Source organism: Mytilus californianus, unplaced genomic scaffold (genome assembly GCF_021869535.1).
Source record: "Mytilus californianus isolate M0D057914Y unplaced genomic scaffold, xbMytCali1.0.p SCAF_21, whole genome shotgun sequence".
NCBI classification, from domain to species: domain Eukaryota; kingdom Metazoa; phylum Mollusca; class Bivalvia; order Mytilida; family Mytilidae; genus Mytilus; species Mytilus californianus.
In genome coordinates, this window is record NW_026262670.1 from 7954635 (window position 1) to 7980948 (window position 26314).

The 26314-nt window shown below is 33.7% G+C and overlaps 1 protein-coding gene and 3 long non-coding RNA genes across 7 annotated transcripts in view; 2 read left to right on the forward strand and 2 right to left on the reverse strand.

The window, feature by feature from the left end:
* The window catches only part of LOC127731880 (uncharacterized), a 29768-nt gene extending 23314 nt beyond the window's left edge, over positions 1–6454 (forward strand). The window contains exon 3 of the long non-coding RNA XR_007995878.1: positions 6083–6454. This is a non-coding gene — a long non-coding RNA (uncharacterized LOC127731880). The remainder of the gene's footprint in view (positions 1–6082) is intronic.
* The window catches only part of LOC127731862 (uncharacterized), an 897808-nt gene that overhangs the window by 783342 nt on the left and 88152 nt on the right, over positions 1–26314 (forward strand). For all 4 annotated transcript variants that reach the window (XM_052240725.1, XM_052240723.1, XM_052240724.1 and 1 more), the window contains 3 exons: positions 8240–8500; positions 10061–10498; positions 21782–21933. In XM_052240725.1, the coding sequence (XP_052096685.1) occupies positions 8240–8500; positions 10061–10498; positions 21782–21933 (851 nt within the window). The remainder of the gene's footprint in view (positions 1–8239; positions 8501–10060; positions 10499–21781; positions 21934–26314) is intronic.
* The window catches only part of LOC127731900 (uncharacterized), a 336874-nt gene that overhangs the window by 304636 nt on the left and 5924 nt on the right, over positions 1–26314 (reverse strand). The gene's annotated exons all lie outside the window — the stretch shown is intronic.
* Positions 17165–20501, reverse strand: LOC127731898 (uncharacterized). The gene is made up of 2 exons (XR_007995900.1): positions 20093–20501; positions 17165–17726 (listed from the first exon to the last, which is right to left on the reverse strand). It is a non-coding gene; the product is annotated as an uncharacterized LOC127731898 (long non-coding RNA).

Consider the following 26314-nt stretch of genomic DNA (forward strand, 5'->3'; position numbering starts at 1 on the left):
ATTTTGGCTGCAACTTTTCAGGTTTGGACATCTGCGCTCGTATCCAGCTGCGCTCAGCAAAGCAATTTATCTTAAACTATAAGCAATAGGTCAACCATATTTGGTGTATTGAATGATTGTAAGGTGTATATATCTGTCTGGCAGGTATCATTTGACGATGACCTCCTTTTTAGCTCATGTGAGCTTATGCCATCACTTGGCTTCCGTCTTCGTCATCTGTCGTCGTAAACTATTTCATGAATCTTCTCCTGTGAAACTTCTGGGCCATATACCTTCAAACTTAAACTGAATGTTCCGTAGGGTATCTAGTTAATAAATTGTGTCCGAAGTTTTGATCCATCAAGAAACATGGTCGCCATGGCTAAAATAGAACATAGAGGTCAAATGCAGTTTTTGGCTTATATCTCAAAAATTAAATCATTGAGAGCAAATCTGACAGGGTAAAAATGTTCAATAGGTCAAGATCTATCAGCCCTGAAATTTCCAGACTATTCGAACAACCGATTGTTGGGTTGCTGCAACTAAATTGGTAATTTTAAGGAAATTTTGCAGTTTTTGGATATTATCTTCAATATTATTGAAGATAAAGATAAACTGTAAACAGCAATAATGTTCAGCAAAGTAAGATCTACAAATAAGTTCATATGACCAAAATTGTCAATTGACTCCTTAAGGAGTTATTGCCCTTTATCGACATTTTTTCATAATTTGTTCCTCTAGTTTGCTTACTTTAAAAAAAATCTTCTCTTTTGAAACTGCTGAATCAATTAGGCCAAACTTGGGCTGAATGGGTTTAGAGTATCTAGTTTAAATTTCTGCATTTTATTTCCTTGTTCGTCAAGAAACATAGCCACTATGGCTAAAATTGAACAAAGGGATAAAATGCTTTTTTTTTTTTGCTTTTGCTTTTGACAGATACAAAGAACATTTAAATGGCATTTTTAAGCCACTCATTAATATATATTGAAAAGCAAAAATAATCATTGATGAAAGATTTAAGCAAAAAATTACAGGCGATTCAGGCTCTTGAGAGCCTCTTGTTATGGTTCATTGGTCACCCTACTGAAAATGTAAAATGGGATTTCACTGAAAATACCAGTGGAGTTCCATCAGAATTCCATTGGAATACCATTGTATTACCACTGGAAAATTTGGTCGAGATTTTCATTGGACATTCATTGTTTTCCATTGGTATATCAGTGGAATATCCAGTGGGATTCCGGTTAATACTCGAGTGGAATACAGTGGAAATTCCATTGGAATACCAGTGAAAACTTCGTTGGAATACCATTTTTTTCCCACTGGACATTTATTGTTTTCAACTGGGATACCAGTGGTTATTCCATTGGAAATTGTAACAATATTTAAAACCAATGAAAACCAGTGATATTTCAACAGAAATTGAGAATTCCACTGAAATGTTAGATATCATTTTGCATGCACCGCTTATTTTTGAATGAATTAATAAGAAAACTTGAAATAAGAAAATAACCAGTTTAATGCAAGTCAAGCAATTAAAGAAATCACAACAGTTTATTCATTATCCACATTTAAGACCTTTTAAATAAAAAGATCAACCTCTTTAAAATAATATGTTGATAAATTATCATGTTTTAGCTAAAGATGTATTTACTTAATTGTACATGTAAATCATTTTTCATTGTTAAATCATTCATAAGTCCATGGTAACTTTTGGTCCTCTTGAAATCTTTCACAAATGGTTTAAATTTTCAATTTTACAAATTTGTTTATTGTGCATTAAACAAACACATGTCCAGTTTACATGCATATGAAATACTTTGTCAGTTTGGTCAGTTTCCTTCATCATGAATTGATATTATTCATGAATTAAGTCCAAAGTTTCTGCATTCCAATCCTGTTCCATTAATTCTTCATTGATTAATCTGAAAGAAAAAAAATCATACATGCATAGAATTTTGAATTAAAATAACATTACAGTACCATGTTTCAGTCTGCAATTATTCAAAAATATATGTTACTGGCATATTTTGTTAGTGTTTGTTTAATTTAGTCGCAACATTTATACACTCAGGGCAATTTAGACACATGTATTTCTATTGTTAAAGACTATGTGTTCTCTAGATATCTTTGGCTATAGTTGTTGGGTTGCTGTCTCTTAGACGTATAACACAGTCACATCTCCTTTTATCAAAATAGACTTTTATAGTTCATGGATCAGGTGTCTCTCTCAGGCCAAATAAAATAGTATGTATGGTTTGTTACATCTAAAAAAAAATTAGGGTAGGTAGGTAAGGATTTTTTTTATTTTATGTTGTTTTTTTTACATTGAATGTATGGGAGCAACATTCTGACTTTAACAGTGCTTAATGAAAAATGACAAAAACATCTTTAGGGTAGGATATTGCTAAGACTAAAAAGTAGTGTACCCGGCCATGTCCACTCTGTGTAGTATTTCTATGTGTATCCATCTGATGAGTTAAGCCTTTTTCAATTGATTTTTAAAGTTCGTTCTTATGTTGTACTGTTACACCACTGTCCTAGGTTTGGGGGACAACTGTCCCAACTGAGGAGCCTATAATTCAGTGGTTGTCGTTTGTTGATGTGTTACATATTTGTTTTTCGTTCATTCTTTGTACATAAATTAGGCCATTAGTTTTCTCTTTTGAATTGTTTTACATTTGTCATTTCGGGGCCTTTTATAGCTGACTATGCGGTATGGGCTTTGCTCATTGTTGAAGGCCGTACGGTGACCTATAGGTGTTACTGTAAATTATTGCGAGATATTTATTAATGCGACTGGGTAAGTATTGCAATAATAAGAAGTTGCATTCTGTTAACTGATACATAAACCTGTATGCAGATTTTTTTCGAAGTCGCAATAATTAAATTTGCATTTTTGTCCGTTCTTAAAAAATCGCAATAATAAATACATGCAATAATTTCTGAATTTACAGTAATTTCTGTGTCATTTGGTCTCTTGTGGAGAGTTGTCTCATTGGCAATCATACAACATCTTCTTTTTTATAGGTAATTGGAATCACGCATATATTTTTATTTGGCCTCATATTATCTTTCCCTTTTGTGTTGTGTTTGTTGTTGGTTTGCCATCTGGTTGAAGCATACCAGACACCTCATTTTATTCACACAATAGCCATGATTAGCCATTATGCATGATGATCAGATCAATGTTTTTGAGAAGTGTTTACAGCATATAGATGTGAATGATGTATGTTTATTTCAAGTGTTAAGGGGATGAAAAAATAATTCAATTAATACCTTTCAATAATCTTATACTCAAATTGCTTTTCTGCTGCTGGTTCGTTTGTTTTCATCGTGGTTTCATATTATTGAGTGGATATTGATCGATGCACAGTCGTCATTTTTGCAGCTTTGTACCTTCACCATGAGTAATCCCTTTCAATACATGTATATGGACAACCTAAAAAAAAAATTGTAAAAACATTTATCAATCAATTATAATTGTGGTCATGACCTGTATGCATCATATATTACGGATATTTATCATACAATGTACATATATAATTAAGAAGCTTATTTTATTTACGTAAAGGCTGCACAACCTTAGCCATGCTTAATGTTTATATGGATGTTTTGTGTTGCATGTCCATCCAAATCAGAACATGACAAATTTAAGTTGAATGTGCTGGACATTGTGTAGTAAACATTTCCTTGATTGTGAAGGCACACAATGCAATTGAATATTGAATATATTTCCACCTCCCCCTTTTTAGAACACCAAATGGTCATCCAAAAGTGTGAACTAACGGAGCCCATGAATGAAACTAAAGGGGGTGTATAACTCTTTTTTTAATTTTAATTAAAAATATTCATGATCCAAAACAAGTAAAATGTAAAATCTCATGAAAATTACCTGTATCTTCTGTCTGTCCTACATCAGCACATCGTCTCATCGTAAATTCTTGGTTCAACAGCTAATGTCATGCCTAAATGTTCTGCTGTTTATATGTCTATTTCTTTATTTATCGAAGTTTGTTGAGTATAATTAATCATTAACATGATTAATGTAACCACAGCTGGACAGGATACATACTCGTACAACATTTTTAGTTTCAAATTTGAACCCATTCCATGTATTAATAATAACGACGATCTGATTGGTCGATCGGAAATCCCGGTAATTGAGTTATTCAATGAAATCAGCGGTTATATTTATAGTCTGGTAGAAAAAAATGGCAGCCTCCTTGGATGTAAACATGTGTGTTGAAAAACAACATTATAGACTACAGTTTCACGAATTTTCTGTTCAAATTATGCCAAAACACTTGACATAAGGCGTACAATTGATTGGACTACATTATATGTGAAACGTTTCTATAGATTAAGTTGTACTGTAGTTTTGTCATCTTCGACGGCAACTATTTTACATAAATTCAACACTAGGCTTTCTAAGAAGAAACTTGAAATACTGCCCACAAGATTGTAAAAAAACAGCTTACATCTCGCTCGTCAGATCAACGATGGAATATGGAGCCATAGTATGGGACCCCTACACGGTAACTTACATAAATAAGCTTGAAAGGATACAACGTCAAGCGGCAAGATTTATCACCAGAGATTACAAGTCAAGAGAGGACGGATGTGTCTCCAAAATGCTTGCCCAACTGGAACTACAAGATCTCCAGACAAGACGAACAAGCCAGAAGTTAATATTTATGTACAAAGTGGTTGAGGGACTGGTTCTCGCTATTGAATCAGACGAATTCCTCAAAAAAGCACGTCCGAAGAGAACCACAACTGTCAAGAAATTCGAAGAATACCACGCAACAAATATTGTGGAAAAGCAAGTAAAAAATCACTCTTAAGTGTTTTGACATTCCATCAAGCAAAACACCACAATATTCAAACTCATTCTTTGTAAAGACAGTGATCGCGTGGAATCAGCTAGATGACACTGTAGTGTGCGCATCAAGCGTAGAGAGCTTCAAATCTGCTCTCACGCCCCGTCAATTAATCGGCGGCGCTCTCTCAAACCGTTGTATTAAAGCCAGTATTGGTATCAACAACGTATTCATACAGATACAGATATGACTCGCGTTCAGGACATGAAAATGATGAAAAATTTATCACACTGACAAAGTTAAGATACCGAAACAGTTTATAGAACAATGTGGAAAATGAAAGCCGTTCACTTTATTTTTCTCAAAAGAACAGTAGACCAGTAACAGTAAATGAACATGAAGAAGTCAAAGGAGAAACAATTATATTATTGTATACATGTAGACTGTAGTTCAGGGCAGTTGCCAGTACGGTCACTTGAAGAAAAAACACGGAGTTATCCTAACAATTGGTACAGACTGAAGATAATTTCTGCAACAGATCTGTTTAAAAACGGCCCTTTTAAGGGCAATGCACATTTTTCAAAAAGAATCTTAATTGTTTTTGTCATTTTTGTCGAGCCTGCGACTTTTGTCGCAGAAAGCTCGACATAGGGATAGTGATCCGGCGGCGGCGGCGGCGTTAGCTAACTTCTTAAAAGCTTTATATTTTAGAAGGTAGAAGATCTGGATGCTTCATACTTTGTATATGGATGCCTCATGTTACGAAGTTTCCGTCAGTCACATGTCCAATGTCCTTGACCTCATTTTCATGGTTCAGTGACTACTTGAAAAAAAAGTTAAGATTTTTTGTAATGTTAAATTCTCTCTTATTATAAGTAATAGGATAACTATATTTGGTATGTGCGTACCTTGCAAGGTCCTCATGCCCATCAGACAGTTTTCACATGACCTCGACCTCATTTCATGGATCAGTGAACAAGGTTAAGTTTTGGTGGTCAAGTCCATATCTCAGATACTATAAGCAATACGTCTAGTATATTCGGTGTATGGAAGGACTGTTAGGTGTACATGTCCAACTGGCAGGTGTCATCTGACCTTGACCTCATTTTCATGGTTCAGTGGTTATAGTTAAGTTTTTGTGTTTTGGTCTGTTTTTCTTATACTGTATGCAATAGGTCTACTATATTTGGTGTATGGAATGATTGTAAGGCGTACATGTCTAGCTGGCAGGTGTCATCTGGCCTTGACCTCATTTTCATGGTTCAGTGGTCAAAGTTAAGTTTTTGAGTTTTGGTCTTTTTTTCTAATACTATATGCAATAGTTCAACTATATTTGGTGTATGGAAATATTTTATGATCTATATGTCATTCATGCAGGTTTTATTTGACCTTGACCTTATTTTCAAGGTTCATTACTCAGTGTTAAGTTTTTGTGTTTTGGTCTGTTTTTCTTAAACTATAAGCAATAGGTCAACTATATTTGTTGTATGGAAGAATTGTTAGCTGTAAATGCCTGCCTAGCATGGTTCATCTGACCTTGACCTCATTTTCATGGTTCATTGGTCAATGTTTAGTTTACTTGGTTAATGTTAAGTTTATGTGACAGTTGTAATAAAGCTTTATATTTAGGACTATCAACATAATGTCAATGATTAGTACAGAAGGCGAGACATTTCAGCGTGTGCACTCTTCTTGTATTATAATATTTAATTTCTTATCAGGCCAGCAAATTATATATTTACAAATTAAATCCATTATATAATAATCATGCACTTATTTGAAAAATTTGAATTAGAAGTGAGCCTTTAAATATCTGAAGTCCAAAATCCCACTGGAAGTATATTTGCATTAAATCAAAAATCCACTGAAATATAAACAATAATATTCCACTGGAAATTAATTGGAAAATCTTTGGAAGTTTCATTAGAAATTTCACTGATTTTCCATTGGAATTACAGTGTGAAAAATATTCCAGATGTTTTGGATGAAACTCTAATGGGATTCCATCAGAATATTTTTTTCCACTGAATACCAGTGTAATTTCACTGGAAATCCAGTGGAATCCTATAGACATTTTCAGTAGGGCAATGTTAAGTTTTCATTGTTAAGTTTTTTTCTTGGATATTTCAAGCAATAGGTCAACTATATTTGGTGTATGGAATGATTGTAAGGTATATGTCTGTCTTGCAGATATCATCTGACTTTGACCTCATTTTCATGGTTCATTGGTCAATATTAAGTTTTTATGGTTAAGTTTGTTTCTTAGAAACTATAAGCAATATGTCAACTGTATGTAATACATAGATTGCCTGTAAGGTGTACTTGTCTGTCTTTTATGGTTCATCTGACCTTGACCTCATTTTCATCATTCACTGGTCAATGCTACGTTTTCCTCGTTAAGTTTATTTCTTAGAAACTATAAGCAATAGGTCAGTTATATTTCGTGTATGGAATGATTGTGAGGTGTACATGTACATGATGTATTTCTTGTTTGGTTTATCTGACCTTGACCTCATTTTCTTTTATTATCGTAAGTTTATGTGATACTTGTAGTAAAGCTTTATATTTAGGAGTATCAACATTAAATCAATTTTCAGTAAATGAGGCAAGACATTTCAGTGTGTGCACTCTTGTTTTTATAGGAGTTATGCCTGTGTGAACTTAGAATGTTGGCCTAAATATACTACTGTAAGAGTTTATCATCGCAACTCCTCTGAAACCACACAACAGAATTTCATGAAACTTTGTAGATAGTTAGGACATACTATGTATATGTGCATATGCACAGGAAATTTTTATCAGTTGATTTTTGTAGGAGTTATGAGTTTTAGGAATCGGGTGAGATTTTGTTTGCCCAGTGACAATTTTGGGGTGTGGGGTATGTGAGCGTGCTCACAAAGGTTCTTTGATTCGAGACAATTGTGCACAGACTCTGGCATCATAGCGAGTTGATTCTTCAAGTATATTTTCATAGCTTCTTTCTGTATTTCTATGTGGGTATTAAAGCGACAACCGAAGCACATTTCGTACTACAAATGTACAAACGATCAATGCTTTTACAACACTGTAAAATGACAAAAGAAGGATTCAATTTTGATAATGAGATGTTTATGCTACAATCATGATATAGCAGTTCATATCAAGCTTTTCATTAGTTTTCCTATGCATTGTTCTGATGTTCTCAAAGGAAGCACATGCAGTCATGAAAAAATGAATTTTATTGGTAAATAAATAAAATATAATTTTGGAATTTATCATGACTGTTGTCTGTCAATCAAAACTATAATAACATACATGTAATGCAATTGAATATTAAATATTAACATACAGTGAAAACAGGCACACAAAAAAGTTATATTTGTATACTTAATTCAAGAGAGTAAAGTTATGATCTTCTACTTTATAGAAAAACTCTTTATGAAAAAATATTGTTGCAGGTGATATGGTTCCAACTGAAATAAAATTAATGGCTGATAAAAGATCTATTGATTTGTACCTCAAATTACTTGAGTCAGGCTCTGAGAAAAAGAAAGACATACGTTTAGTAGTAGTTGGAAAAAAGGGTGCAGGAAAGACATCATTGATTAAAAGATTGTTCTCTGAAGAGAATACAGATGTAACTAGTACAAATGGAATAGAAATCCACACAATAAAATGCAAAGCAATGTCTGATGATGGCATATGGAATAAATTAGATGGTATGATGCATAAGCTTAAAAACAAATCTTTCTCTATTCTTAAGCAATGTTAAGAAAGTATTTATAATGTTTTTGTTTTCTAGTTTACATAACTTATTATTCAGCAATATTATTTGATTTTTAGGGGGCTATCTATCAATTTCCAGTTTTCAAAGCATAGGTCTTACCAGATCCAATTCAAGGATACATTTCAATTAATCCAGGTCAAGAATTTTCATAAATAGTTCATCCAGTCAGAAACTATGTGAAGAGATATTTATGGTACAAGTGCAGATCTGGTACATTATAGAAATGGTACCATTAATGTTATAGGCTTTTAAACAGTACCAGAAAAGATGAACAAAATAACTAAAGCTTGATTTGATTTTGTCAAAATATGACCCCAAAAGTTCATTGTTGCATTATTGTTACAACCACATTTGCATCCATATGCATGCGACACATGGTTTGACCTCAGTCAAGATTTTGATTGTGCATGTGCTTATCATGTTCAGTTACTTCATCCCCTTTAACCTGTAACACCTGCCTGATTTAAATTTTAATTAAAAAGATGAGGTTGATTTTATCGTTGATATGATATCACACAGAAAAGAGGAATATCATTATAACACTATTTCATGTGTTTTTTATATTTATCTATTTAAATTGCCTTTTTGTCACATGCCTTCTTTAAATAGAGCTTATGTTGACGGATAATTAGAAGTTTTCCAGTCGTAAAATTGTTGATACTTCATGAAAATTGTTCACCTTTTCTATTGTTTTCTGTGGACTTTTTGTACTACTGATATACTTTTAAATATGGTATATACGCGTATAAATCAATTCTGAAAGTTCCAAAATCAATACAGTTTATGTGGATTTGGTATCTAATGCTGTTTTAACATGTGAAGACATGGATACACAATGTGTCATGATTGCTCATGAGACAGCTTTCCACCAAAGACCAAAGGATGAGGGTGAAAACAATTACAACTCACTGTTTGCCTTCAAAATTATATATTAACCACTCTGTCTCATAGTGATTAAAACAGTTTTATTTTCTAAGGTAATATAATGATTCTTAATGCATGCTTTTTTTATAATTTTGGGGAATATTGATATTATCATCAATAGTAGTTTGAAACTTTATTGAGCAAAATATTGATAGTATTAAGGTATGTGTAGAATATGCATCAAGTTTTGTGGTTTTCATCAAATCTGTTATATCAATATTACAACCAACTAAAGAAGCTCCCTTTTCAATTGTCATAACTGTACAAGTAAAAATAAAATTGAGAATGGAAATGGGGAATGTGTCAAAGAGACAACCCAACCATAGAGCAGACAACAGCCGAAGGCCACCAATGGGTCTTCAATGCACCGAGAAACTCCCGTACCCGATGGCGTCCCTCAACTGGCCCCTAAACAAATATGTGTATTTATACTGGATAATTAATGGTTGAACAAATAATTGGATGGCAAAGTTTACTGTGTTACTGTTAATTGCTGATTTTATGATGTGATCTAACTTAACATTTATCACATTTCTTTAATATTATTGTAATTTGATATAAATAATAGGAAACAATGAAGAAAATGAAATTCATGCAAGACTTTTGAAACAATACAAAGGAACAATTGAAGCATCAGTAGAAGAAGGAACACATAAAGCTGTTAAGGAAACCACACCATCAACAAGTTTCGATGAATCAGAGGAATCAGAGACAGTAACCCAGCAGCCTAAAAAAAGAAAACTTCAAGTAACCACTGAATCTCAAGTTGAACCTCCAGTAACCTTGCAACAACGAAATCAAGCATTAGAACAGGCAAAAATGGATATTGAAGCCATGCTTAAATATAATGTTGATTTACATGACAGAGAGGAGTATGCCACATTATTATTGTGGGATTTTGCAGGAGATGAAGAATTTTACCACACACATCAAACTTTTTTATCACAAGATGCAATTTATCTTGTCGTAACAAAACTCAATGAGGCTGACGACAAAAAAGCAAAAGGTAATATATCATATAGATCAATAAGCAGGAATGAAAATAATAGTTTTATTTTATTTTTATGCCCCACCTAGGGGCATTATGTTTTTTGGTCTTTGAGTCCGTTCGTCCATCGTTCCGTCCGTCAGTCTGTCCTGCTTCAGTTAAAGTTTTTGGCCAAGTTAGTTTTTGATGAAGTTGAAGTCCAATCAACTTGAACAACACATGTTCCCTATGATCTGATCTTTATAATTTTAATACCAAATAAGTTTTTTGACCCCAATTTCACGGTACACTGAACATAGAAAATGATAGTGATGTGGGCATCCGTGTACTATGGACACATTCTTGTTTCTTTATAGCTTAGAACACACATTATTGTCAAGAATTATGTATGACCAAAAACAAAAGATGTCTAACAATCATCCAGTGAAATAATAGATTTTATTTACCGCTGCCTGTGGAATGTTAGTATGATAAGCTCAGTAATCAGTGCTTCGGTAGTGACATCATTTATCACATTACTAGCTACAAATCTCCTCGAATAAATTAAGAAGTTATTAAGAAACTAAGGTTTAAACTCCCTCATGCACATTTGAACATATGTGGATGTTGCTACTCTTTCTGGTTGCGTGTACATTTCTTCTTTATGCAATGGATGATATATATGTGTTGTTTCAAATAACTGTCATTTTGTAGTACTAGTATTTGATGAAAAGCATATATCTAGCAAGGTCTTTTTGTTTTGTGCAATACTTTGCAATTCCATCCAGACTCAAAATTAACTTGCTATTGAGGTTTAAAGTAACAAAAATATATTGCATATTTAGATAGAAAGTTATATGCTCTGGTAGGCAATGAAAAAACCTGCGGTAAAATATAGTTAATTTTTGTGGAGCCTTCGACTTTTGTCGAAAAAGCGAGACATAGCGATCCTACATTCCGTCGGCAGCGTCCACAAATATTCACTCTGTGGTTAAAGTTTTTGAAATTTTAATAACTTTCTTAAACTATCCTGGATTTCTACCAAACTTGGACAGAAGCTTGTTTATGATCATAAGATAGTATCCAGAATTAAATTTTGTAAAAAAAAATTCCAATTTTTCCGTATTTTACTTATAAATGGACTTAGTTTTTCTGCCAGTTAACATGACATTCAGTCTGTGGTTAAAGTTTTTAAAATTTTAATAACTTTCTTAAACTATCCTGGATTTGTACCTAACTTGGACAGAAGCTTGTTTATGATCATGAGATAGTATCCAGAAGTAAATTTGCAAAAAATAAAATTCCATTTTTTCCGTATTCAACTTATAAATGGACTTAGTTTTTCTGCCAGTTAACATTACATTCACTCTGTGGCTAAAGTTTTTAAAATTTTAATAACTTAAACTATCCTGGATTTGTACCAAACTTGGTCAGAAGCTTGTTTATGATCAAAAGCTAGTATCTAGAAGGAAACTTTAAAACATTTTGTACCTGTTTATCCGTATTTTACTTATAAATGGACTTAGTTTTTCTTCCAGTTAACATATATACATACAGTCTGCAGTTAAAGATTTAAAACATTTATTAGATTCATAAACTATCCTGGATTTTTACCAAATTGGGACAGAAGCTTCTTACAATCAAAAGATTGTATCGAAAGTAATATTGTTATTATTTTTTTTCCTCATTTTTGTTGAGCCTGCGATTAACAGCAAAAGTAGGCGAGACACTGGGTTCCTTGGAACCCTTACGAATTTTTTTAAAAAGGTACGATAATGATTTCTTTCAATACAACTATTTAATGTAATTCATGACAATTTATTATGTTTCCATAGCATAATTAATATTTTGCTAAGATATTTCTGACTAAAAACTGACTCATAATTATAACAAGCATTCTTTTAGTATTAATTAACCAATACAATGTCCCAGATAGAAAGTTACAAGCAAACTTTTGCATATAGAAAGTAGAGAAATTCTTCATTTTCTAAGACCAAACGCTATAACTCTTGAATAAAACCTTTGAGTCCAAACAGAAGTTTTACTGCAATGGCTGCAATAGAATTAGAACTAATTGGAGATATCTGAAGCAGTTTAAAGAAAATGTCTATAAAACCTTTGAAAAAATGAAATATCCTAACTCATAAAGAGAGATGGAAGATACCAATCATAATTAGTGGAAGACAAACAAACAATGCTTTGGCAAAAAAAAACCATCGAAAAGACAAACAACAGTCTACAAAACACTGCGTAGAAAACTACAGACTGAACAACATTAAAAACAAGGGCTGGCATCATGTGCTCTTAAGGTGGCTCGGCCCTTTAACAGTGCGCATATTTTAACGCATGTTACTAACGACGAGCGCCTTGGAAACGGTCGCTTTGAGGGGTTTTCTCAAAAATAGTTTTGACGACATTGGAACGCGGGCGTGAATGAAAGCACCCCTTCCCGATGTCAACAACCCATGCAAAACGTTCTACAAAAGCCACAAAACAGGAAATACGTACGGTCAGGACTACAGAGTGGTTTGTTCATTTTTCACATAAAAAGGAAAGAATTATACATGATATATTAAAGCATAACATTAAAAAAAAGAAAATATGAATATTGACTTGTACGACGGTATCTGGTGCGTTCGCTCCAAAAATACATTCTCATCCTACACGTTCGCCCCTTGGATGCGTTCACACTCTATTTTCATTTAAATACTGGTTGAATATATCAAAAGATGTCTTTTAGATGTATTAGTATATATATGAAAATATTTTGCCAATGACGCAATGTTTAACCGTAAACAAAGGATAGCGATGTAAACAACTGCATGCATGTCACCTTTCGGCTTTCAAAAACAAGTAAAACCCATATACATGTAGTATGCTATAGTATAAAGGCATCGGGGTTCATCTGCACGCTATAAATAATAAATAAATAAAAAATAATAAATAAGCTTTATTTAGAGTTGGCAAAGTATACAAACAGAGTCAACATAATTAATTAATTAATTAATGTTCCTTACAACCGATCATCAATAAGCTCTAATGAGCTTTTAACCGTTTTATCTGTTTGGCGTTTTATAACATTTTGTTACTGTCATAAATCTCTTTTTTACTTGAAATATCTTCATTTCCAAGTATTGGTAGGATCTTATTCCGGAGTATGTGAAATATTTTCCCACTGCAAAATTTTGATAATATATATAGTTACGTATTTTTTATTTGCCAAAAATTTTTGAACATAACAATTCCGGAGTATGGGAAATATTTTCCCACTGCAAAATTTTGATAATATATATAGTTACGTATTTTTTATTTGCCCAAAATTTTTGAACATAACAATTCCGGTGTATGGGAAATAATTTAACACTGCAAAATTTTGATAATAGTAAAGTATTTTTTATTTTCCAAAATTTTTTTTGGACATTACAATTTTCAAACAAAGACTAAATACTTGACAGTCACACATAACATTTGTATTTAAAGATTTATATACTTTATCAAATAATAGGCACGAAAATATCTAACAAATTTTCTCGTATCATGATTCTATGAAATTTGGAACTCTAGTACTATAACATGAGACCTCGGGGCCAATGTTTTCTATTTATAATATTTTCCTTTTACTTATTTTGCTATTTGTTAATTTTCTATTTTCTGTTGTATCTATCGATATGCCAACAGAGTTCGCATTAAAAAAAAAAGAAAGAGGAAATATCAGCGTAAAAACTAAAATAATTGATTAAGAATGAGTTATTATAATAGACTAACGGAACTCGAGCAACACATTTTTTGTTTTACGCAGAAAAAAACCCAGACATTTCAATAATTTGCAGTTTTCAACCTTTGATCATGTAGATGAAAATTGGTCAATAGCAACCGGGACCTTACTAGTATTCCGGCCTTATATATCGGTATATGCTATTATCCCTCAATACCACATGCTTTGCGGCGCAAAATATTTGGTTTGACCAAGTCGGGATTTTGCCTAGGACACACATCCGCAGTCTACCGGGCAGTTCCAAACACTACCAGTTAAAGACATTACATATACACAAAATCTATACTACTTACTAGGTTCAGGAAAAGTTGGGATTGTAATTTTAAAACTCCGCCCAGTACACAGGGATGCTATAATAGTCGTTGAAATTGGCAAACTTTAACTTCTGTCTTACTTTTTGACATGCGTTTTTTTCAAAAGGGAAGCTAATAAGGAAAGTTCTTGATTTAAAAATATTAAAGTGGAGTGTGTCATTGCGGCAAGAAATATGCATGACAACTTTTTTAATGATGTGTGAACACTGGTTTGACCCACCTGCTAGCTGCAAAGAAACGTAATTATCGGCCTATGATGATAATATGGAGATGCAATTTTTTTTAATATTGACTTTTGAATTTGAACTTTGGTGGCTAGTTGTCTCATTGGCAATCATACCACATCTCCTTATTTTCATATCGTAGGGTATAGGGGGGGGGGGGGGGGGGGGTAGGAGGGGGCACTTCAATACTTAATTGATAGGGGGTGCCGCTGGGGCCCACCTTTTTCAAAAATTTATATTTCAAAAATGTATACCTTTTCATATATTGCGTAGGTAAAAATGTAACCTTTTCCCTATAGTGCTTGGGTTTCATGTAGTGTAATGTAAGACTAGAATACCAAAGTGTTAAAAAAGAGAAAATTTGGTTGATAAAATCACACCCGGGAACACCAAGAAAGATGACAGACGAAGAAGTTATGGAAACTTTATTGACCTTTTCATATATTTTTGATAGTTTTCCCCGACCTTTTCACATATTTTCAAGCTTGAAAAGGTGACCTATTCCAGCGGCACGTCCCATCACCTTGAATATAGGAAGTGCCCCCTCCCCCACCCCCACCCGAGATAAATACGCAGCCTTGTATGGTAAAAAGGAGGAATTTTGTCCGTACCAAACATGCATTGCCCATTCATTTTCTAGCGGCAGTCTATATAGTTTTTGTGTTAACAAGAGTGCACAAGCTGAAATGTCTCACCTGCTTTACTAATCATCATTCATGATTGGTTTTATGTTGATATTCCTAAAGATAAAGTTTCACTACAAGTATCAGAAAAAATTAATATTATCAATGATCATGAAAATGATCAGATAAACCAATCCAAGCCAGCCTTACACAGTGGCGGAGCCAGAATTTTTCATGAAAGGGGGGGGGGGGGCTGACTGCCTAAGAGAGGCCTGCTCCAGTCATGCTTCCGTGATTCCCTATATAATCAACCAATGGGCCCTCCCCCTAAATCCGCCTCTGTTACAATCACCCCATCAACCAAATATTTTAAACATATATATAGTATGCCAGTAACGGACAAAACCATGAACATAAGGTTAAGTTCAGATAGACCCTGCAAGACAGGCATATTTGTTTTTCATTCATTATTTTGTACATAAATATGCCGTTAGTTTTCTCATTTGAATTGTTTTAAATTGTACATTTGTCATTTGGAGGCCTTTTATACCCAACTATGCAGTATAGGTTTTACTCATTGTCGAAGGTCGTATGGTGACATTTAGTTGTTTATTTCTGTGTCATTTGGTCTCTTGTGGAGTGTCTCATTTACAATCATATCACATCTTTTTACTTAATATTTCAATATATACATTTAATAATCATACCATACACCAAATATAATAACCCATTGATTACATAATGTAGCATGTTAAAAGAGGACTTACCATTGACCAATGAACCATGCAAATGTGGTCAATGACAACTGCCAGACAGACATGTACTCCTTACATTTGTGAATCATTGCATACATATAGTTTATCTACTACATGTACTTTTAGTATTAGAAAAAACAGACAAAAACACAAAAACATGACATTGACAAATGACCTATTGCTAACAGTATCTGATAAACAACCCTAATCAGGTAACTTTAACCTTGATCACTGATCCATGAAATGTGCTTGAGATCTTTGTAGCAATCTGTATTAATTTGAGTGCATATCTAAATTTACAAAACAAAATTAATCTGGATCATTGTGATACTGTAAATTTAGAAATTATTGTGAGGTTATTATTAATGCAAATAATACGACAGGGTGAATATTGCAATAATAAGAACTTGCATTCTGATAACTGAATTATAGATCTTTATGCAGATTTTTTTTGTAATCGCAATAATTTAACTCACAATTTAGTCCATTCGTCAAAAATCGCAATAATAAATGCACGCAATAATTTCTGAATTTACAGTAGGTAAAAATGTTGTCAGTTAATAGTGAGACACAAGTTTTCCCAGACAATATATAATTCTTTTGGTTGTTTTGTTTGGTTGCTGTCTCATTGAACAAAAATGTATTTTATTTCTCCTTTTATCCAGAAAATTTAACTTTTGAAATAGAAACTGAATAGCATATGGATGGAAAACAAATGCCAAATGATGTAAAATAATTTAAGTGGCCATTTAGGTCAGGGGTTGGTGAGGTAAAAGATGAGGCAAAGGCATGTGCATTTACCACAACTGCCACTTGGTATTATGATTTCCAAAATTTACAAATCTCATAGCTACCTTCTGTATTAAAGACAACTGCATATATTGCAGTTTGCATATCATGAATTGTGTTTGCAGCAAAATTCACTACAGACAGAAAAAAAAAAGAATTAATTCAGCTCTATTAAAATTCTTTTTTGAAACATTTTTGATTTTTATTCCTAAAATGTCTATGAGATCAAATTTATAAAACATTTATTAGCATTGTAAATTTCAATATACTAGTAATTGTTGACATGTATACATCATGTACATGTACAATCATTAGCTGATCAGCTCTATATTTTCATTATTTTTATATCAATATTCTTCATCAGTGTTTTTTATAAGACTCAATAATCTGTATTCATCATTGGGACGGGTAGGTAAAGTAGGTCCTTTTGATCTTGGATTTTGACAACACTTAAGCATATAGTTCCAAATTATAGTTGATCTTGGCTTCTTAAGTGGATTCTGACAACACTTTGCATATAGACACCAAGTGTAGATGATCTTGGGTTCTCTCATATGGATTCTGCCAGTACTTTGATTATACATGTAGTTCCAAGTATTGTTGATCTTGGCTTCTAATGTTGTTCTTAAGTTTCTGCACTTTGCATATAGTTCCCAATTGCAAGACAAGATGATACTGGCTTCTTGTGTAAATTCTGTCAGTTCTTTGCCAATAGTTTCCAGGTAAAGTTGAACATTCCAGGATCTTTCACAACAAATCACTCCTTCCTCTTACATGTACTTGAAGCCTGAAATTAAATGTCAGAGTAATTCTGTCAGAAAATCAACCATGATTGACATTTAAAAGCATAATGTAGTTTATATTTTAAATAAATGGGGAATGTGTCCATGGGACACAGATGATGCCCCCACTTGGTGACTTGCATATAAAGTTATAAAGGAGCATAACTAAAGAACGGTAAGCGTGACACTACCCAAAGTTTTACTTGATCTGAATTTTGTTGTAATAAGTAATGTGTATAAGTTTCATAACATTTGGATGAGGCAAACTAAAGTTAGAGAGCGGAAACAAAAAATTCAGCAATTTTTCCATTTTTAAAGGGGCATAACTCTAGAACAGTAAAAGTGATGCCACCAAAAAAAATTCAAACTTGATCTGTGTTTGTTGGTAATAAGCATTGTGTATAAGTTTCATTCACAACATTTGGTTGAGGCAAACTGAAGTTAGAGAACGGACACCAATTTTGGGACGTACGTACAGACAGACAAGGGTAAAACTTAATGCCCACTCCACTACGGCGTAAAAAAATGAAGAATTTGTGGCAACAATAATGAGCAAACAAAATTAAATTACATGCACAGCAAGTGTAAAAAGTGATTTTGTTTTTATATATATGTTGAATACAGACTTCTCGGGGCATGCTGTTTCGATGCCAGGGACAAGTTATTTCTATGCCTAAAAATTCTAAAATGCAGCTGAGCTACATTTGTACTCCTCATCAACCAAATTATGCTGAGGTGTCCTGTTTGGAATATGGGATATACAAATTTTGTGTTAAAAAATACTAAGCACAAAACAATAATGAATTTTTCAACTCAAATGTATGTGTTATTTGGTAAACAAGATAAGCCCTACGTGTATGTTTAAACCTGATACTTGACGTTATGAAATGATTTTGGGTGAAAGGACAAGAATTCAAAAAAAGGGGGGGTTGAATAATCTGGGAAATATACTTTGCAATTTTTTTGTATGGGAGCAAGGGGGATGGAAGTAGAAGTTAAAAGAGAAAATTTTAGAGTAAAAGGGAAGAGAAATGGGAGTTGGGGATAGGGAGTGGTAATCATGAACCTCTGTCCGAGGGAAGTTGTGGGGTACCCCATTTTCACAGGTTGGGAACAAACCCTCTATATGGTGTTCAGGGGCGGATCCAGCCATTTATAAAAGGGGGGTTCCTAACCCAGGATAAAGGGGGGGTTCCAACTATATGTCCCCATTCAAATGCATTGATCGTCAAAAAAAGGGGGGGGGGGTTCCAATCCACGGAACCCCCCTCCCCCCTGGATCCGCCCCTGGTGTTTAAACCTGTATAGAGGAATAATCCTTCTATAGAGGGATAAAATTATCCCTCTATAGAGGGGTATTTTTGATTAGACTGGATTTAAAGCAAAATAGGGCAGAATGGCATTTTCTACTTATTATGGCAGTAACCTGCTACATTTGATGCACCAATTGATGTACTTAATTTCATTCATATGCCCAGTTTACTGCTAAACTGACTGAATATACAATCTATTGTACACCATAATTGAAAGATGTGATGATCAGGTAAATTCCACTCAGTTATGCCTCACTGAACAGAATTTCTATTGTTAGATTTAACATAAAATTTAAAGGTCAACTGCATGTCCCTTTTGTTGTTGATCAGGTGTTCAGATAGGTATACAGTAGATTGCAAGTTCTGTCACTTTAGCAGAAAACTGGGCATCCCAGGCCATTTTTTAGTAAAAGAAATACAGAATACAGTAAAGTGCAATAATTGATGCATATATAGTGCTATAGATTATAGCAAATATAACTAGAAAATGCCATTCTGCCCTATTTTGCTTTAAATCCAGTCTAAACAAAAATACCCCTCTTTTATCCCTCTATAGAAGGATTATTCCTCTATACAGGTATAAACACAATATAGAGGGTTTGTTCCCAACCTGTTTTACTAGTCATTATAGACGCTAACGATAAATATTTAACTTCATTTGACCCTAACGTGGCTACGAAATTAGATTTTACGAATGATGATATAAAATCAAGACTCATTTGACGCTAACGGTAGTGCAGATCATGAGATGCTGAAAATGACTATCCCCTCCTCTTTGACTGTTTGACACGGATATTTTTTCAAAACAGGCTATACATGTTCACAACTTGCCAGTTAACAGGTTAAGGGTCAAGTAAACACATAAATAAGATACCAGCCATAACCAATAACGATTATACATAGAACAGAAATTTAGCCCATGCAAGGTTTCAGCCGCAGTGATTTTCTACAGTAGCGAGTATTTTGAGATAACCCCCCACTTTGTATTTTTCGTGATACTGATAACATTTGGCTGTCTAATATATTAAAATCTATGTTTTCTTATGTAATGACTCTACCTTCATCATTGTCTATTCGCCACTATGTCTGTTATTCATGCACATGGTCGTATTTATCAGTACAGTATGCTGCTCAGCAATGGCGACCCTGAAATTTCTGTTGTCCGATTATGGCGCCAGATTAGAGGGAAGCAACTCGCGCCAGATAAAATTACCGTATTTCACCAAAATAATCAAAATTTCGCTTTTTTATAACAAATAGTAAAATGTTCATCACATTTATATTCAGCTTTCGTCCATTGATATAATTACAAACATTATTTATTTAAAGACATCAATAAAAAAATCACAATAAAGTAATTAATGGAGTGCATTGAAATCAGACCTCATGGGGTAGAGGGGTTAAACAAAAGCTCGTAACTTTTTTAAAAGCCTGGTGACCCACATTTTATTTTACCTTAAAATGCTTTTTAAGTCTAAAACAACCAAGGGGAACGTTTACATTTCAAATTTAATTGTTTTTTCACATAATAATCATACTGACATGGTTCTAAAAGTCTTTGAATTTGATGTAGTCGTTATTGTTGAAAGGGTGTAAAAGTTTGGAAATAGGGTCAACATTGCACATTTCGCTTCCCTTTGAGGAGAAAACGAGCCTGGTGACCCCCTTTTTTCTTTGCATTTTTGGATTCAGCATAAAAAAATCTACAAAATATGTGAAAATAAAAAAATTCTACCGGGGGTCCTTATTGGGGTGAGCCACCTTAAAGGGTAGGCAGATCCATGTCCACTGGTGCACCAATCGTGTTGCCCATTTAAGTACAAATTCAGTAATAAATTTCATTTGGTGATGTATAATAACCCCGGGGTCAATTTTTCATATGGTATTTTGACCCCTGGTGCACTTTTCAAAGGGGTTCAAAATACAATATGACGCCAGTCTTGGTTATTCCATGAAATTCTATTCATTAAGAGTTTACATTGTAGGAAAAAATTATCTCTCTTATTTACCTATTATCTGCTGATTGTAAATTTAACTTTTCATCATACTATAAATGAGGTGAATGTACAAAAGGGATCTGACAACGACATGGCAAAAACGTTCAAAGGACAAAACAAAACATTGAACTAAAGACCAAGCAACACGATCTCCACTTAAACGGGGGGTGATATCAGGTGCCTTTGAAGAGGGACGAAAGATACCAGAGGGACAGTCAAACTCATAGATTGAAAAATAAACTGACAACGCCATGGCTAAAAATAAAAAGACAAACAGACAAATAATAGTACAGAAGACACAACATAGAAAACTAAAGACTAAGAGACACGAGGGTAGGCAGTTCCTGCTTCAAATGTGGCACCCGTCTTATTGTTCACGGAAGTATACATTTTGTGAAAAATCTAATCCGGTGATGTCAAAATTTGGGAAAAGAGGACAGGATACGACTATTGGAACATATTTATCATCATTGGTGAAACAGATATTCCATAATTATAGTCGACCAACTTGTGATGGAGTCCATAAAATGTTCCATTGGATAACTTTAACCTTACCACTTGGACCCCATGTTTCAATGCCTTCCTTGTAGGCAGCAACCCTATATCAAGGTTATCTTGATGAGAAATGCAAGTTCTGGCAAATCGTAATGACTGGGATACATTTTCCCCATATGGAGACCATCTGGACACAATATAATTAAAAACTGAAGTGTAAGATAGATGTGCTGATGGAAAGTTATTACTTTGTAGAGATGTTTCAGTTGTGGATGAACTCAATACATTGCTACTGTAGTACCACTGAAGTGCTTGGAAGTATTGAAGAGAAGAATAAGTCTCTTTATCCACCAGTTGTTCTTGTTGGTACACATAAAGACAAAGTTGAGGCTTCTGAAGAAGTAAAGGTATATATATAGTATACATATTTGATATTTTAACTTGAAGTAGAGGAAACTTTATAATGAATATGCAATATGTATAAATTTCCACAAAATTAAAATTAAAGGACATAATTAACCTATGCAGATGCTATTGCATTAATTTGTGATTTGCATTAAAACACAATCTCCTTTTTAGCTCTACTTTCTGAAGGAAATGTGAGCGTTTGCCATCACTTGGCATCCGTCGTTGTCCATCTGGTGTAAACTATTTCAAATATCTTCTCCTCTGAAACTACTGAACCAATTCCCACTAAACTTAAGCTGAATGATCCTTAGGGTATCTAGAATAAAGTTTGTGTTTTATTTTCTGTTTCGTCAAAAAACATGGCTGTCATGGCTAAAAATAGAACATAGAGGTAAAATACAGTTTTTGGCTTGTATCTCAAAAACTAAAGCATTTAGAGCAAATCTGACATGGGTAAAAGTGTTCATTAGGTGAAGTTCTATCAGCCCTGAAATTTTCAGATGAATCTAATAACCCATTGTTGGGTTGCTGCCACTAAATTGGTAATTTTAAGGAAATTTTGCAGTTTTTATACGCCTGTCAAAATTTTGACGGGACGTATTATGGTATACAAATGTCCGGCGTCCGTCTGTCCGTCGTAAACATTATGCACCGTAACTTGAGAACAACTTATCCAAATTTCATGAAACTTAATATAGTTGTTTCTTATGATGGTCAAACGATCTGTATACTTTTTGGTGAAAATAAGATTAAAACTTTTTGAGTTACGGGACTTTGTAACTAAAACAGGGGTGTGTTTTTTTTTTCACATGTCGCGCTGTATCTCAAAAACGATTTATGATTATTGGTGATGATTCAAAATTTTATTTTAGAGTTATTGAGTTTTTTGTAAAAAAAGGAGGGGTTTTCACATGTGGCGCCGTATCTCAAAAACAATTTATGATTATTGCTTAAAACTTTACACACTTCTTAGTTATATTAATCTAAAGAGCTGTATACTTTTTGGTGATGATTCAAAATTTTATTTTAGAGTTATTGAGTTTTTTGTAAAAAAAAAAGTGGGGTTTTTCACATGTTGCGCCGTATCTCAGAAACTATTTATGATTATTGCATAAAAATTCACACACAAGACGACGGGCATATCATGCGCTCGTGGCGCAGCTGATTATTTATGAATAAAATCCCATAACTTGGAAACTTAAAATCTAAAATTTATAAAAATTGAATGGGAGCTTGCAACAATAGATATAAACCATTTACCAAAGTTTCATGAAAACTGCTGAAAAAATATGTGAGTTATTGTCTTAAAACTGGAAAATCCCCCTTTTTTTAATGAATAAAACCCCATAACTAGTAAATGTAAAATCTGAAATTTATGAAAATCAAAAGTGAGCTTAAGTCAATAGATATAAACAATTCACCAAAATTTTAGGAAAACTGCTCAAAGCATTTTTGAGTTATTATCCGAAAACTGGAAAATCCCCCATTTTGTAATGAATAAAACCTCATAACTCGGAAACGTAAAATCTAAAATTTATAAAAATCAATAGGGAGCTCATGTCAATATATATATAAACAATTCACCAAATTTTCTTGCAAATTGGTGGAAGTGTTTTTGAGTTATTGTCCGAAAACTGGAAAATCCCCCTTTTTGTAATGGATAAAACCTCATAACTCGGAAACGTAAAATCTAAAATTTATAAAAAACAAAAGGGAGCTCACGTCAATAGATATAAACAATTCACCAAAGTTTCATGCAAATTGGTTAAAGCATTTTTGTCGAGCCTGCGACTTTTGTCGCAGAAAGCTCGACATAGGGATAGTGATCGGGCGGCGGCGGCGTTAGCTCACTTCTTAAAAGCTTTATATTTTAGAAGGTGGAAGACCTGGATGCTTCATACTTTGTATATGGATGCCTCATGTTACGAAGTTTCCGTTAGTCACATGTCCAATGTCCTTGACCTCATTTTCATGGTTCAGTGACTACTTGAAAAAAAAGTTAAGATTTTTTGTAATGTTAGATTCTCTCTTATTATAAGTAATAGGATAACTATATTTGGTATGTGCGTACCTCGCAAGGTCCTCATGCCCGTCAGACAGTTTTCACTTGACCTCGACCTCATTTCATGGATCAGTGAACAAGGTTAAGTTTTGGTGGTCAAGTCCATATCTCAGATACTATAAGCAATAGGTCTAGTATATTCGGTGTATGGAAGGACTGTAAGGTGTACATGTCCAACGGGCAGGTGTCATCTGACCTTTACCTCATTTTCATGGTTCAGTGGTTATAGTTAAGTTTTTGTGTTTTGGTCTGTTTTTCTTATACTGTATGCCATAGGTCTACTATATTTGGTGTATGGAATGATTGTAAGGTGTACATGTCTAGCTGGCAGGTGTCAACTGACCTTGACCTCATTTTCATGGTTCAGTGGTAAAGTTAAGTTTTTGAGTTTTGGTCTTTTTTTCTAATATTATATGCAATAGTTCAACTATATTTGGTATGTGCGTACCTCGCAAGGTCCTCATGCCCGTCAGACAGTTTTCACTTGACCTCGACCTCATTTCATGGATCAGTGAACAAGGTTAAGTTTTGGTGGTCAAGTCCATATCTCAGATACTATAAGCAATAGGTCTATTATATTCGGTGTATGGAAGGACTGTAAGGTGTACATGTCCAACTGGCAGGTGTCATCTGACCTTTACCTCATTTTCATGGTTCAGTGGTTATAGTTAAGTTTTTGTGTTTTGGTCTGTTTTTCTTATACTGTATGCCATAGGTCTACTATATTTGGTGTATGGAATGGTTGTAAGGTGTACATGTCTAGCGGGCAGGTGTCATCTGACCTTGACCTCATTTTCATGGTTCAGTGGTCAAAGTTAAGTTTTTTGAGTTTTGGTCTTTTTTTCTAATACTATATGCAATAGTTCAGCTATATTTGGTGTATGGAAATATTTTATGATCTATTTGGCAGTCACGCAGGTTTTATTTGACCTTGACCTCATTTTCAAGGTTCATTGCTCAGTGTTAAGTTTTTGTGTTTTGGTCTGTTTTTCTTAAACTATAAGCAATAGGTCAACTATATTTGTTGTATGGAAGAATTGTTAGCTGTACATGCCTGCCTAGCATGGTTCATCTGACCTTGACCTCATTTTCATGGTTCAGTGGTCAATGTTTAATTTACTTGGTTAATGTTAAGTTTATGTGACAGTTGTAATAATGCTTTATATTTAGGACTATCAAAATAATATCAATGATAAGTAAAGAAGGCGAGACATTTCAGCGTGTGCACTCTTGTCATGGTTAAGTCTGTTTCTTAGAAACTATAAGCAATAGGTCAACTATATTTAGTGTATTGAATGATTGTAAGGTGTACGTGTATTTCTCGTTTGGTTTATATGACCTTGACTTCATTTTCTTGGATCATGTTAAGTTTATGTAATAGTTGTAGTAAAGCTTTCATTTAGGACTATCAACATAACATCAATGGTTAGTAAAGAAGGCGAGACATTTCAGCGTGTGCACTCTTGTTGAGTTAATGTCCGACATGTTGACGGACGGATGGACGGACAGACAGACAACAGTATACCATAATACGTCCCGTAGACGGGCATATAAAAATCAGTTTTCAACAATAGAAAGGTGCCTTTCAATTTTTCAAGCTCTAAATCCTCATTGGTCCTTAAAAGTGGTGACAAAACAATCATAAGATCTGCCATTAACACCAAGCTTTCCAAATATTTATAGATATGACATACTACAACTACTGAAAAGTTTCCAGACTTGGAACTGGCACGTGAAAACGACGTAGTGTTAAATTTTAAATGTAAATTATTTTAAATTTAAAATTTAACACTACCTCATTTTCACGTGCCAGCTTCGAGTCGGGAACTATTTCAGTGGTATGTCATTTCTTATGTCAATTGCGTAGGCACCCACCATTCGTCTTTTGTAGGGAAGGCATAGGGCTTTTTGTCGGAACAAACAATATTTTTTCTTGTGTGACTGTCATACAAGTGAGAGTTTTAGCTAGCTATAAAGCCAGGTTTAATCCATCATTTTCTACATAAGGAAATGCCTGTACCAAGTCAGTTATATGACAGTTGTTTTCCATTCGTTTGATGTGTTTGAGCTTTTGATTTTGTCTTTTGATATATGACTTTCTGTTTTGAATTTTCCTTGGGGTTAAGTATTTTTGCTATTTTTCATTTGTATAATTTATTATTTAACTCCAAATTAAAATTTCAAAAAACATTTTTTTTTTCAATTAAATACAGGGAAAAGATTTTTTTGTAAAACCATATTGTTTTAATTTTATTTATTTCTAATTTTGAATAGAAAAAAAAACTATAATTTTCACGTGACTTCTCCTCTAGCATGTC